This window comes from Pungitius pungitius, chromosome 16 (assembly GCF_949316345.1).
Source record: "Pungitius pungitius chromosome 16, fPunPun2.1, whole genome shotgun sequence".
Lineage (NCBI taxonomy): Eukaryota > Metazoa > Chordata > Actinopteri > Perciformes > Gasterosteidae > Pungitius > Pungitius pungitius.
Window position 1 is genome coordinate 7,015,271 of NC_084915.1, and position 15,731 is coordinate 7,031,001.

A 15,731-nucleotide genomic window follows, 5' to 3' on the forward strand; every position below is an offset into this window, starting at 1 on the left:
AATATATCAAAATTATTATTAGAGTTCTGTTGATCAATTTATTGATTAATCGCTGAACTCTTGCATGGGATTACAGTTTCTCATTCATGGTATAAGGATTGCGTTGGACCATCAGCAATGTTACACCATACAAAATCCTGAGTTTCTGGGTACCCTTAACATCATGCGACAGAAACTACGACCAAAAGAGGAATGTGAGCTATGGCGTTTGCTGGGCTTCTGGACGAGGTCCTAGCGTTAAAAAGGGATGCTCAGGAAAACATCCCATCCATAAACAGTCTTGTTCCTCATCTTTCCCATTAACTATTTCATGAATGTTGTGCTCGATTAATGAAACCTCAAAATGAACCACCATGATGAAATCTTTGTCAATACCTGAGTGATTTTTGAAATTCATTTTTAAAAAATCATCTAAGGAGATCTTCTTTTTTTTAATATGTAACACTATTTCTAAGTCCTGTTTCTTTGATTTTGCATCCTCACAAATCATTACATAGACTGTCAATCTGCCTTCAGGAGAACATCGAGCTTGCTTTAGATGACACGGAACCCAGCACCTCCTCGTCGGTGGCAGTAGTAGACCAGACCTCCAGCCAAGCGCTGGTAAGTTCAATATCCTCATGGGTCGGTTGTCTTCATCTCTGGCTCTAGTTTCTGGTTATTATCCTGCATAAATATGGATACCTTGAAAAAAGATAGAGAAAACTATGTGAAAAAAGTTGTCTGAATCTTTGTTATTCAACAATAAATACCATATTTTAGCATACACAGTTTTGGAATAATGAAAGGTGCTTGGCAGAGGCTCAAATGTGAGGGTAGGAGCAGGAACAGAAAGGTTATGGAATTGACATTAAGAAAGAAAATCAATGTTTGGCCTCTGCAGCCTGTGATACAACCCATGGAAACAGAAATGGCAGAGTTTAGAGAGTCATAGATCACTTTGGTGCGATTCCATTGTGTTTGCCTTGAGTGCTTTAGTGTTACACTCCCTGGTGGCTCGACCTGGAGCGCAACATAAGGGCAACAGGTCAAGGCAAGTGAGGCGTTAGCCACACAAAATCCAACACACAAAACGTAACAAAAAGGTATTTATTGTTCAAAAAAAACGACACAGGGATCAACAAGGACTGTCAGTGGCACCAAAGAAAAGAACATAAACAAACCCCGCCCCCATTGACCGGTGCTTAGCACCCAAAAATACAGTGGGTGGTGCTCACTCTAGCCTAGGGTACTAACAATAGGTACACCTACGTGTATGCAATATGTAAACCCCGGAGTATCTTACCTGTCCTCATTGACCCTGTGCGCACAACCAAAACATATCACAAAACACCAGTAGGCTGTTACCAATTCAATTCCAACACAAGACAGAGCTCTTCACAACACGGGCCCAGCTCAACACAAAAAAACCTCCCCTCCACTGAAAACAAACAGACTATATAAAGGGAATGGTTGATGGGAGATCTGGAACAGGTGTGGTGATTGGATGAGGGGAACCAGGTGTGCACATCTGTGAAGTGAGAGAATGGAAACAGAAGGGGGAGACAAAAACAACACAAACCAACAACACAAAATCTGTAGACCTATCCCCATAGAGCACTGTACGTAACATTTAGGGTCTGCAGTCTAATGGGAATGTCATCAGAGAATCAAACTGTAATACATCTCACTCAAAACCAAAGTTGAAGAAACCCACATCCTCCAAAGTCATGTTTCAAGTCCACTTTAAATATCTGCTGCTTAGAATGAGAAGACAGTTGGGTGTTTCTTTCTTCTCAACTCTCATATATATATATATATATATATATATATATATATATATATACATTTTTTCTCCAATGTCCGTTATCTCAAACAGCCCTAATGCTCACTTCATTGCCTTATAGTTGTCATATGTCTCTTCCAAACTGATACTATGTGTTTGTATTTGAAGTCAGCACAGTGTGGGCTGCAGATAAGGATGTTCCAGTGTAACTTCCTGATAGCTGCTAAAAACATTTTTTGTTTTTTGTGGGTTTGGTTCCCCCAGCTCGCAGGCTGAATTCAAGCATCAGCCATGCCAACCGCGCTGGCTGCCTCAGCGTGGGGATCAATATCCCTGGAGGTCATTGTCATCTACAGAACAACAGTGACAAAAATAGAAAACACACACAGAGTGCATTTAGGTTTGAAAGTAAAGCTGCATTGTCCAATAAGGTCCCACATAGTTATTTATTGCATGTGCACACAAACCTTAGCACTTATTCCATGATCATCAGTTCCACAGTGGGTTTTATATCTTTCTTTGTGCTCACACTAATTGTAATACTAATTGTATTACTATTTAATTCTCCCCCCACCCGCCCCTCTTTGTATTCATGAGATTTTTTTTTCCATTTCATTTATAAGGAAACGCTAAATTGATTATGTCACAACTGCTAGAGGGTGCAGAGACCACAAATTATTTTTGATGCTTTGAATTGGGAAGCTAGTTGTGTTATTATGCCTGTCACAACCGGCTCATATTGTTAAAAACATGTAGCGTAACATGCTACTTTTTTTTAAACTTTTAATTATATGATTTTGTGCAACAAAACATTGTAAAAGAGAAAATTATGTAAATGAATAGGGGGTTGGCTATCACTCTTTATTATTCCGTATCCATTGTTTTCAGCTCAATCCGAAGGAGAGGTAGGCCTAAAACAAAGAACAAGTTGAACAAATTACCGATTTATTGTCTCTTCTGGAAATTGTATGATTCATGAAAGAACAGTCTTTTCAGTACGTGTATATTTACGGCTCCCAGGATATAGTCCGTTCAGTCCATGCGTAGTGTGTGCTTGAAAGAGTTGCGTTCTGGTGCGGTTCTTCTTTGTGTACTGTATCTCTAAACTACCTGTCTATCTGATGGCACGACTGGGGTCTGATGTCTTCTTGATAAGTGAATCCGGTTCCGTCTGGATCCTACGGTAGGCCACACCGTATCCACGATCTGGGTTTAGCTCGCCATCTTAGCATTCAGATTGACAGGGTTCAGATTCTTCTAGTGTGTGTAAAAAAAGTTTCAGCTTCCAGTATACGATTATTCTACAGAAACACTCTCAAGTTGGGTATCGAAATGTGGGAGCTTCTTTCTTTCACGTCTCATGGGAAAATCTTGGAAGGAAAAAAGGATTTCTTATCCTTGAACGGATTGTCAAGTGCGCCCTCTTTAGGCAATAACTTTTACTACTCCTGATATTAGTAGCCCCAATTTCATGAGGGTTACAGCTAAGTTATCTAAAATCACAGTGATCTTCTTTTCGACTCCTGTGCCATTGTTTCCGAAGTAAAAAAGGAACATTTTGTGTCCCTGCTATGATTTCACGTGTGACCTTAATGTGCATCTTTGTGGCGTGAACGTGTTCATTCGACAGGTGCGGACGATGCGTACTGATGATGCCCGGGGCCTGCTGTGGCTGATGGAGGAAGAGGCGCTGCAGCCGGGGGGGTCAGAAGAAACCCTGTTGGAACGTCTCTTTAGCTACTACGGACCTGCTGAGGGCGAGAGCAAAGGCAAGGATTAAAGCTGATTAAAACACCCTTTAGTGTACATAAATGGTCTGGTATTTTCAATCAAAGAATAAAAAGTGAATATTTGATCAAAGTCTAATTAGCGCCACATTAATATTAATGTTGTTGCCAAACCAAATAACGGGGTCCAAATAAACACGCTTGATTTCAATTTTTATCTCGGGTTTGTTTTGGCAGGACATTTTATGTGCAATTTGTGATCCTATGTGAGCACAGAATCATTTCTCTACTTCTTCACATTTTTCGCCAACTGTTGGTACAGATTTGATTTCAGATCATTTCACCATGCATTTTGTCTTGCGCAGTCCTACAGTAAAGACTCTGCTAAATCACTTATAGAAAATCTGAACAATGCCGGGAAAGTTATGTTTTACACTTCCCGGTGAGATTTGAGGTTCTCTCTTGTTTATCACCCGTATCTTTTTGATTGCCTCCCAGATGAAAAACTCCATTGAGAAGATAACATTTCCATTTTCCTAAACTCTTAAACTTAAAGTAGACAACTCGTCACAACTCTTACACTGCCTCCTGCATTCCAATTTAGGTCACACTTTCCTCCTGAAGAGCGAAAAGGATCATCATTTCCTGCTGGGCCACAGTCACGGAACTGACTGGGTGGAGTACAATGTCTGCGGGTGGCTGAACTACGCCAAGCAGAATCCTGCATCTAGCAACGCTACAAACCTGCTGCAGGACTCTCAGAAGTAATCACCACACATGCGTGAGAAGGTGGGAGCAAGGGAGTTTTAGACCAACAGTAAGGCTAAAGTAGTGTGTCCCCTTGCAGGAAGGTCATCAGCTCGTTGTTCATGAGCCGCACTGCTGGAGCCACCGTGCTGTCCGGGTCCATCGCAGGCCTCGAAGGCGTTTCCCAGCTATCCTTACGACGGGCCACCAGCATGAGGAAGACCTTCACCACAGGGGTGGCTGCCATCAAGAAGAAGTCCTTGTGCATCCAGATAAAGTTGCAAGTGGTGAGAGGAGAGGATGGAAATAATCTGTCAGACTTTGTTTTTTACGTGTTTGTCCACAGTCAAGTTCCAAGGCGCCACACGTTTGTAGTGCCAAGGACGCTTAGACTTAACAACCCAGTCGGCATCTCTTTTCATTAATCCTGCTTGTGGTGGGAACTTGACAGCTTGATGTGATGAGTAAATCAAGGCTCATCGTTGTATCAAAGTGTCCTTTGGACACCACTGCCGACACAAATTGCCCTACGCAGCTTTAAATGAAATAGATGGGATGAAAGCCAATGTTTGGGCTGCACCCGGAGACAAATTTAAAAATGATATTAGGGCTGTTAGTGTACCAGGAGAACAGCCATGGATTATTTTCACATGCAGCATTTTATAAATCGTTTTTAAAAATTAAAATTTTTAAAAACTAGGTTTTTTTTCCCGGCTTGGTGAGATGTTTAGGAAAGTTGAGCGTGAGTTGTATACTCATCCAACTATTCCTACAAAAACTGGGCTGTTTCCTCTCCAAACATTATTCGTATAGTAGCAACAACCAGATGAAAGGAAAAGGTGAAACACTTTGTGGCAGAAAATTCAAGACCAGAATCACCTATTGTATAGTCTTTTTATTATTAAATGAAGCATTATCTAGAAAATGAAATGAAAAGATAAAGAGATAAGATTACCGTGACCGAGTTCTAGATTGTATTGATGTATTGTCTTTTAATCTCATTTTTTTATTTTTCAGGATGCCCTCCTTGACATGGTGCGGAGGTCCAGGATCCACTTTGTTCACTGTATATTGCCAAAGGCAGATGCCCTCAAGGCTCTGAGTGGATCCCTGTTCAAAGGAGGGGAATGTGAAGCTCAAGGGGAGACTGGAGATCCCGGCTTAATGCAGCTCGATGTAGCCCTGCTCCGGGCTCAGCTGCGCGGCTCCAAGCTGCTGGATGCTCTCCGGATCTACAGGCAAGGTGAGATTGCTGCCTACCTCATATGCCACAGACACCAATAAATAGAGTTATACACCATTCTTTTTTTTCCATTTCTATCCAGAATCTAATGTTGTTATTTCATGCCGACCTCTACAGGTTACCCCGATCACATGGTGTTCTCTGAGTTTCGACGGCGCTTTGACGTGCTGGCACCACACCTCACCAAGAAGCATGGGAGGAATTATATTGTAAAAGACGAGAAGAGAGTGAGTGAATCAACGAGGAAGGCAAAGTTGTCTCCCCGCCAGTGGCCATGCGCAGTGAAGATTAATGTCGCGAAGAGGCAGCTCCATTACATCTCCCCCTGATTTGTCAGCAGTCAACTCACAGATAAATAAAACCTCATTTATCAGAGCCTTTGGAATTATCTTATCATCTTAACCTTATCAGGGTGACTCTTGTTAAAGAGCCAGGTCTGTGGTGTGGCTTAATATTTAGAAAGTGTGCTCAAAACAACAAAATACCATTCAAGAAGATGTGCTTATCTTAGTTTGTGATCAGGGCATTGGAAACCGGCTGCCATTTTTGACATTGTGCTTTACATCTTTTGTGTTTAAAAAAAAACAAAAGTATGAATAATGAGCACAGCACCTCTGTGAGAGAAGCGCTGGTTGAAATGCAGTGGAAACCAATACAAAAGTTTGTTTTTTTGAGAAAAAATGTGAGAGAGTGAAAGAAGGGGGTTAAGGGAGAGAAAAGCTCTTTTTTTCTTTCATGTCCCTGTTTTGAGTTTCTGTGGAAACGCAGCAAACAAAAGCCCCTCAGTGCTCGGGGCAAAGCTCTCCTGGTGTAATCTAGATGTGGTCTTTCAGGCTGGAGGCTCAAGTAGAAAGAGGCGGCGGAGACAACAATACAGCTACAGTATAGAGGCATGTAGATGGACGGTGAGACTGCGGGCTGGCTGATGGTGTAAATCTATGTGTGTCCGTAGCAGCGATAAAGGCTGAGACCACAGCGGTTGTTGTGAGAAATATGCTCGGAGCAGGTGGATCTGAGGGGGACTAGTTGTAATTGCTTTGTGGTTGGGAGGTTGTTAGGAGACACATTTTTCCTGCGCCTACTGAATTCCTTGCAAAACCAAAAATCCAACCTGGAATGGACGTGATAGAAAGGGGGTGGTGGGGAGGACTGTACAGCACTGTACTATTAGTTCAGCATGGCAACCTAGGGGAGCTGTGGACTACTGAAGTGTTGCAGTTCCCACTGGATGCAGCAGTTGAAAGAGTGTGTGTGTTTGTTTGTGTACATGTGTGTCTTCACCCAGGCTGTGGAGGAGCTCCTGGAGACCTTGGATTTGGAGAAGAGCAGCTACCACATGGGTCTCAGTAGGGTAAGTCACGCCGCCACATCAACCGCAACATTTAAACAGCTCTCAAACGATTGAATAAACCGTGAATTGTGGCTGTTCCACTCTTAAAGCTCTATACACACATCTTCAGTGCAGGGCTCTCTTTATCTTTATTTTTTTTACTTAAAAAGACACTCACTGTCTGGGGAGAGTGTGTCTTTCATTACACCTGTCCCTCCTCGGGGCGTTTTTTCCATCCTTTTTTTTGGTGGAAAGTTGCCAAGCCTTTCCCACTTTTCACTCGCGTAGCCAGTGGCAACCGAAGAGAAATTTCTCTACCCTGCCCGACCACAATACTCTCTTTATATCAAGTCATTAGAGCAAATTCTCACAACTGATGGCCCTCTTTGTTTTTGCCCATGACCGTTGTAAAAGTAATCACAGTAAACACTGCCTGGCACACTGAGGTCTAATCCTATCAGCTGGAAAGTGGCAATCAGCCAAGGAGGAAATCAAAGGGAACAATAATGTAGAAAACAGAGGAACTTGTGCTACCAGATATTTTCTCTGCACAGGGCTCCTTTTTAAATCGCACAACTCGAGAACGGTTCAGAGGCAGCTTCGCATGATGCCACACTGGAGTGTGAAATGTAGACAATCACAGTTGGCCATTGGCAAAGCATTGCAGTGGCATCCCAGCAACCTGACACACTTGCATGCAAATTACACCGGCCCCCCCATGTAATCTTACGGCAGCGGCATCACAGCTTTTGACAGCCATTAGAGACGGCCACGTGTCGAAAAACAGCACAGCCAAAGACATTTTTACTGTACTGCGTTTGCCTGATGATGATAAATCACTTCTGCTCAGGCCCCCACCAAGCAATTTGAAAAGTAATTTTCACTGATGTCATTGAATGCATCATTCCTCCCTACCGATTTTCAGATTCCCCACCTGAAGCTGCTGTAGCGTTTTCAGCTTTGTCTTTTTAACAATCACATATGGATTTGGTCATTTGTAAAGCCTTGGGACTTGTGCAGAGAGAGCTTGGGGGGTGGCAGTCTGTCAGCCATCTGTCTGAATAGCTTGCTGCCATGATGTTGGGAATGCAGTGACAGTGCGTTATCCCTATGAGGTATAGACAGGCCGTGGCATGATCTGCTTTGCAGTGGCTGTTTACCTGTGTTTTACCTTTGGCCTAAATTAGAAACCGACAAGGCTGATTGTCCGAGATAATAACTTAATCACAGCTTTCCCACTTAGACTCACTTGTCTGTGGATTACACTGCTTCTTATTGATTAACTGCTTCAGTGCACTTATTTACTTTGTTTCTGTTTGTAATTTGCTCTGATGTGTTGCCCTTCAATATAATTTTCTCTAAAACAGGTAATACATAATCTCTCACTAATGTTATCCATCACTAATAAGTTAATTTGGTTTTATGTGTTTTGTTCAAGCTGTTCTTCAGAGCCGGTACCTTTGCGAAGCTGGAAGAGCAGAGGGATGAGAAGACCAGGTGTAATTTCACCTTGTTCCAAGCTGCCTGTAGGGGCCACCTGGCACGGCAAGCCTTCAAGAAGAGGAAGGTAGGAAAGACGTCACATGAGAAGGACCGAGGACATAAACCTTTTAAACTGAATTATTGACCACATGTTTATCTGGCATGAAAGTAAATTTGATCCATTCAAAAGTGAACAGGTCCATCAATCAAGCTCCATTTAGCTCCATTTAGCTGCTTCTCTCTTTTTTTCAAAATTAGGTCGGTGGAGAATGTGAGCCCCAAAGCCTTGTTCCCTAGGACTCCACAAGGAGTTGAGAACTCCTTGTTGACAGCTTATTTTAGTTCACATTTGCTCTGCTCTTTGGGTAGAACCAACGCGCTCTGCTGTAAATCTTTGACCAATTATATATGTGTTCTCTAAATCTGTTACCCTTTCGCCCTTACCTTACCGCCTGTTTCGTAATCCATCCAATCAGCTCTCCCAGGGGGATATTTGAAAGAGACTAGCCCATTTCTCTTGCGTTTTATCAAACCGCTTCCCTTGAGTGCAGCCTTATCAAACATACTGCTGACTCACACACCCATCTGGTCCACCCATCTTCCATCTCTCTGTCAGCATGTGATGGGTCCATCTCTCTGGGCCTCATACATGTCCCCCTGTGATGTATGGCACCCCACAGTGCTTCTCCCTCTGTGGGATTACTATTTAAGTGAATATGCCGCTTCAGCTGGCTAGTGATGAACCAGCAGATACAGAATCAACATTGCTGCTCTCCATCTAGTATGACATGCTGTTAGTAGATATCTTATATATGATGCCAGTGAAACTATGAAATTGTCATCTTTCCAATGTGGTAAATCAATATAACCTTCTATATCACTGGACATTCAGTTCCCTTTTGTTGTTGCTTTTCTACTAAAAGTCGAGTCTGAGTAATTGATGGTTGAAAATGGGAAACCAAGAGAGGCCAATATCTTTTCTTTATGAGGTTCATAGTTCATATTCACACATTGAAGCAGGCTATGGTGCTGGTGCTCCGTAATCTCCAAGAGTGAGAAATGAATCAACAGCGAGAAGTTGTTCAAAATTGCTAGGCAACTGTGCAATTACAAAAGTCATTAGCAAAGAGGCAGTTTTTTTTCTGTTTGCCCCCATGTGCCCCTTATTTCCCGCAAATGCATTCTTGGAGATAAGTCCATAAGACATTGTAATTTCATTGCTCTTAAACTCAATATTACATACAATTTAACCGCAAATTCTATAAAGTCAGTGTGATACGGGGATCTAGTGTAGTGGCTTATTCAAACTGTGCCGATGATTATACACATTGCTTTCATGGTCATACCCCGTTTTTCTCCTCAAAATTCAATCAGTTAATTTCAATCAAATAAATCAAGTAAACTTAGCAGAGCATATAAAAAAAATATTTCTCATATCTATATATTTCAAATACCAGTTAATATACCTCTTTAGAACTATTCATAACAGTTTTGAGATGGTCATGTTATAATGCCTGTATGGTGAACATCAAGCTACTGCCGACAGCTGGTTGTGTTAGCTTAGCATAAACACTGGAAAGAGTTTGTATGGCTTTAACAAAAAAGAGATAACAGACAGATTCAGCAATCAAGATGCAAATTAGCAGGAAAAAGCATTTTCACAGTTTTTAGATTTGTAACAATTAGCAATTCAAGCCTTTAAGTCATTCTCACAGGGTTTTTGAAATAATTACACCAGGAGATTACAGATAAATGATAAGACATTTGGGTAAATAAGAGCCATTCAGCCTGAGCCATGTCTCATGCTTCTAAACAAAGGGTCCTGTTCCTAAAAGTTAAAGCCAATTCGTAAGTGCTAACACCTGTTTTGATGGTCTCCAGTTTCAAGGTTGTTATTGACAGGTCATTTCCACACCATTGTTTTCGTCTCACAACTTTAACCTTTCTGCAGAGTGTTTTCAGTTCATGAAAGTTAATGGAAGTATTTCTGTTAGTACTACTACTACTTCCACTTATGTCACTTCTGCTTGCAAAAAATCCTAATGGGGATGGCCAAAATGCACAATTTCAGGTTCAAAGGTGCTAGCCCTCTAAATATTAGGTTAGTACCTGCATTTAAGAGTCAGATTGAGGTGTGAACATTTTTGCTGTAGAGAAACAAGAAGTGAGTAGCAGTGCCAAGTCTAGTTCACTTCGCCTTGTTTTACCCCTTCTTTTCACCTACTGCTCAAGTAACCACAGTATGACTGGATTTATTACACATGTGCATACCCTCTCTTCCTGCAATGATTACCCAAATCTCATCCTGCTTATATTATTCCTGATTCAATTACTCGTCACCAGATTAATGGAACATAAGCACGTCTTTGGAGTGATTTTCATCTCCCCTTCTCTCCACGATGCACAGAGTGTGTTGCTGTTCAGTCATACTATAATAATCACATAATAACATCCACTTGCGCCTTTGCTGTTAGCCTTTTATCCCTCTGTGAATATTGTTAGGGCTCCATAGCCTCTTGCGCTGATTGAAGTATCCAATCTTAGCAGGTACAGTGGATGATACTGTTCCTCTGTAACAGTGTGGGCGTGTTCTTGTGAAGCCTCTCCGACACTTGCTGGTTGATGTGTATAGATGTGACGGACAGTCAGCAGTTCCCTTGATTGATATTCCTTGGCATGTTAACCTTGTGAAGCTGTGCTGAGCCCATGTGACATTAAGTGACAAAACCATAATTTTTCTTGTGTTTTTACCCTGCCCCCTTCCAACCGTCAAAGCTTCCTCAAGGGGACAACCTGACATTTTGAAAGTCTGTTATTTTGCCTCAGCAGTCACTCGCTGCATTCAGGGCTTTGTCATTCAGGGACATTTTTTTTTCTTCTTTTTTTTTGAATAATTTTCTTTGAAATCAGTGTAAAACAGAAATCATAGGTTGGCCTTAGCTTGGCAACATGATGTATACTCACCGCAAGAGTGCTGACTGCATTTTAATAAAGGACACAGAACATTGCATTCATTTAAACATGCAAACACACACCTCAACATTCATGAATTTCTCCGACTGTAATGGCATGCTTTGCATTGGTGCTAAGTAGTATTTCTATATACATTTTCTTGCAAGTCGAAGTTTAGGGTCGAAGGGTCGGGTCTCTGAGAGACACTGAGCATATACGTGCTTTCAGAAGCGGTCATGTCTGACATATGTACAGACAGGACTGCATACATGTGCATGCGCACACACTTAAACCGGTTGGTTTGAACTCTAATGGAAATGTAGAATACAAGAAGGAGAACAGAAACACACTTTAGTCCTAATCTTGGCTCACAAGCCTAATTCACATAACAGCGTCTTACAGCTGTCACACCCTCTTAATGGGATGTGAATACGAACGTGTTTATCCACAGTGTTAGTGGAGTATAATCTTTTGTTTGTTTTCTATTCAGTTTCGACTAAATATGACAACTGAGACCTGTTTAAATCTTCTGCCAGAAATGCGCTGCATTCTGCTCGATGTTAAGGCTTTTACTGTGTGACAAATCCTAATTGGTCATAGAGAGTACCTTCAGGGTAAAATGTACCTGATGCTGAGAATTGCGTTGCTCTAATTGGGTTTGCCCATAATCTGCTGCTGGAGAGCCTCATGCATAAGCAGCATTGAAATCGTGTAATACTTGGAATTAGCTGCCAACATGTTTGATTTAATTAATGCAAAAAATTTGCTTGGAGCCTTGGAAAACATTCTCCAGAAACTCTCTAGAGGAGGTTGGCAAGTCCCGGGTTAGCTGCGGGAGCCCAGACACAGGCAAAATAGCGTAAGAATGAGGAGTGAAATGTTTTTCAAATATTGTTCATCGGTGTTGAGGATGATATGGCAACAATAGACAAGCTCGATAAAACATTTATTCCACTGGGTGATCGTGATTTTCCTTATTTTCGGGGATTTCTTTCAAGGGCCCCTGGAAACCAGCTTGTGATGTCTGTCCGTTACATTAACTCTTCCCATACACTGCATATAACACCACACCATATAACATGTACTGCACAAATAACAGTTGTAAAGTTTGGATAATCTCATTTTTTAAATTACACTGCACTCATTTATATTGGAAAATCTAATTATGGATACAATTAGGAGTGATTACATTGATATTACACTAACACTCAATCTCGGCATCCCTGTGTGTGTGTGTGTGTGTGTGTGTGTGTGTGTGTGTGTGTGTGTGTGTACACGTCACACGAGCTGTGCTCAACCACTAGGTTGCCAATTTCGACACATCACCAGGTAGAGACAACCATGCCACCGTTAGCTGGTTAACGTACCGTCAAATGAAGTAACAAAAAGTAATTCTAAAAGATAAAATAATGTCTTTTGTTTAGAACCAATGCTTCACCAAATAATAATTTCCCTGTGTCTCTGTATGGGGACTTCTTTTCTGTGTGCGTTTTATTAGATTCAGGATCTTGCAATCCGTTGCCTCCAGAAAAACATCAAGAAGAACCGCGGCGTGAAGGACTGGCCATGGTGGAAGCTCTTCACCACAGTGCAGCCCCTCATTAAGGTCCAGCTCACTGAGGAGCAGATGCGAGGCAAAGACGTGAGGAGCCTTTCTGTTCGATGCACCCCGACTCGTAGATCCCTCACAGCCAGGCAGCCTCTAGTCCCCTTTAATGAGGCACTGCCTGCTACCGCAGCATGGAACTTCATGTTAATCCTATTTGATGTCTCTTGATACTCTGACTTAATATTTCACAGTTTTACCTGTTACATTACATATAAAATATATTGGCTACATTCTGTACCCAAGGACGAGATACAGCAGCAGAAATCGAAGCTGGAAAAAGTGGAGAAAGAGCGGAATGAGCTGAGACTGAACACTGATCGATTGGAGAGCAGGGTGGGTTCCTTCGCCTGCAGCAATGCATGCTGGGAGAACAATATTTGAGATTGGCAGTGAAATTAAACTTTTTTTTTTATTTCTTAGTTGTAAAAGAACGGTGGTGAGTGTTTTGTAGTTTTGTATTACACCCTGTCTTTGTGCGTGTGTTCAGATCTCAGACTTGTTGGCAGAACTGGCCGACGAGAGAAGCACCGGTGAGTCCGCATCCCAGTTGCTGGAGACGGAGACTTCAGAGAGACTCCGTCTGGAGAAGGAAATGAAGGATCTACAGGTACATACACACGGACACTTTTTTAGAAACTCCCATTGTGATATTAAACAAAAAAAGTATAAAAGTATTCCTTTTGATGTGTGTTTGCATTCCAGACCAAGTTCGACAGCATGAAGAAAAAATTTGAATCACAGGAGTTGGAGGTGATAGAAGCTCGGCTCATGAAGACGTCAGACCTCAACGGCCAGATGGATGATGACGATGACGCTGGTTAGTTGAGCTGCGAACTCCCAAGTCCACATTTGCAGCTGACAGAGATTCTCATCTATCCGGGGGTTTATTGTTATGCCAGAAAAACCCATTTTTTCTCCCCCTTAGAAATCAGTCTTGATCATCAGTGGTTTTAAACATTTGTTTTCAATTCCCTAATTAATTGGCCCTTGTGACATTTGCAACAGCATGCCAAGACCTGCCTAATGGGCATGTCAGCTCAGGGCAGGAGTATAATTTACTGAGCGCTCATACCAGCGCTACGTGTACAGTTTTAACCCCCCCCACCCGAAACTAATAGCTGCGGGAATTAACGGCTTTCTTCGTCTGTTTCAGCGGGTGACATGGCAGCGAGACTTGGTCACATCTCGCGTAATGCTATTAAGTATATTTCCCAAGTTTGGGATTTACCGCTAGGGGATTAAGACGTTTGCTCCCAGGCATACAACTAATGCCTGTTGCTAATTGGTCTGCACCTGCTGGGAAAAGGAGCTCCTGCTGAGAGCACATTGTCCATAAGACTTTTTTTCTTCTCTCTGTGTTCCCAACCCCCTTCAACCCACCTCGGCAGACAAGCCATTACAGAGCACATCAGAATTCTCAGATGAATGAGAGAATAATCGTTGGAATCAGAGCCGGTGGCCCTGCAAGTTGTCATTATGCTATATATATGCTAATGAGCAGCACTGATGGAGGAGTCTGGTTTGGTATGTGAATGAGAAATGGACAGCTTCCAAAATGATACGGCTTGGAAATAAACCTGAACCTGAATATCTGACTGGCCACTGTTATGGTTCTGATAGCCTCTGACAGCTCCAGAATTAGGGTCGGCTAAGAACTGTGGAAAGTGCCACTTAGCCATGTCCTACTCCACCTACTATTGTGGTGTGCTCTGAATTCTTACCTCGGTTTTATCCAAGATTAGAGCGGAAGGCTGCTTTGTAGTTTCCTGTCGACCCTTTTGTACTTACAGGGTTGAGATTTGATTTTAAAGTTGTTTCATTTTTCTCATTGATTAGATTATCTCAGTTCTTGAATTCATCACAGCCAGTGCTGAACGCCATAATCCATCATCACTGAGCTTTTGAGTATTTTTTTTGTGTTTTCCGCGTTAAACCGACATCAAACGGAGGAGACACCTAAATGTCATACAGTTATTTATGGAATTGTATCTCTTCCCTCCAGGAGGCGAGTGGCGGATAAAATATAACCGAGCCATTCGTGAAATGGACTTCACCAAAAAGAAACTCCAGCAGGAGTTTGATGAAAAGTTGGACACAGAGCAGCAGAGCAAAAGACAACTTGAGAGAAGGGCAAGAAACTCTACATAAAATCCTAAATCATTCATAGGAAGTTTGTCATATTGTTTGGTTACCACACTCTTGTTGCCACTTATACACATGTAATATGCATTTCACTTTAATGAATCACAAAAGAATAATAGGAATGTTTGTTTGTTTACATGTGTTTGTGTGTGTGCACTCCGCAGCTGGCTGATTTGCAGACAGATAATGAGGATGTGCAGCGCTCTGTGCAGCAGCTGAAGAGGAAGTGCCAAAAATTGACAGCGGAGCTGCAGGACACCAAGCTTCACATGGAGGGCCTGCAAAGTCGCAACCATGATCTGGAGAAAAAACAGAGGAAGTCTGTAGCAGTTTCTTTATGTGTCTATCTTTCTTTTTTTCATAAACACAAATAACAGAGAACATATTGTTTTTTTTCTCCATGAAAGGCCAGGCAGAGTTGCGCTGACCCACCCGGCAGAACGCTAACGTTTCCTTTAATTTGAGTGAGATGTTCTGTAATCTGTGGAATTGCATTAGCTGAGAAAATGACTCAGACTTTAAGCACTTGAGAAGCTACCGCTGTGGCAGAATGTGATCTCTCCCCTGTGGCTAATTGAAGATGCTCTGTGGGTGAAATTATTTTCAGCTACGCTTCAGAGAGAAAAACAGGGAATTACTACAAGCTGACAGCATGAAACACTTAGCTCTTAAGTTCGCTAACCATAAGTGTTTCTGTCCCAGACAACTGAAGAAAACATTTGGATCATTATTAC

At 42.0% G+C, this 15,731-nt stretch overlaps 1 protein-coding gene across 3 annotated transcripts in view; it reads left to right on the forward strand.

The window, feature by feature from the left end:
- The window catches only part of LOC119215260 (unconventional myosin-XVIIIa-like), a 54,310-nt gene that overhangs the window by 14,292 nt on the left and 24,287 nt on the right, over nucleotides 1-15,731 (forward strand). For all 3 annotated transcript variants that reach the window (XM_062558035.1, XM_062558033.1, XM_062558034.1), the window contains exons 20-33: nucleotides 517-603; nucleotides 3,396-3,534; nucleotides 4,097-4,256; nucleotides 4,340-4,526; nucleotides 5,257-5,482; nucleotides 5,600-5,709; nucleotides 6,768-6,833; nucleotides 8,251-8,379; nucleotides 12,745-12,888; nucleotides 13,099-13,188; nucleotides 13,343-13,462; nucleotides 13,558-13,672; nucleotides 14,858-14,985; nucleotides 15,162-15,316. In XM_062558035.1, the coding sequence (XP_062414019.1) occupies nucleotides 517-603; nucleotides 3,396-3,534; nucleotides 4,097-4,256; nucleotides 4,340-4,526; nucleotides 5,257-5,482; nucleotides 5,600-5,709; nucleotides 6,768-6,833; nucleotides 8,251-8,379; nucleotides 12,745-12,888; nucleotides 13,099-13,188; nucleotides 13,343-13,462; nucleotides 13,558-13,672; nucleotides 14,858-14,985; nucleotides 15,162-15,316 (1,856 nt within the window). The remainder of the gene's footprint in view (nucleotides 1-516; nucleotides 604-3,395; nucleotides 3,535-4,096; nucleotides 4,257-4,339; nucleotides 4,527-5,256; nucleotides 5,483-5,599; nucleotides 5,710-6,767; nucleotides 6,834-8,250; nucleotides 8,380-12,744; nucleotides 12,889-13,098; nucleotides 13,189-13,342; nucleotides 13,463-13,557; nucleotides 13,673-14,857; nucleotides 14,986-15,161; nucleotides 15,317-15,731) is intronic.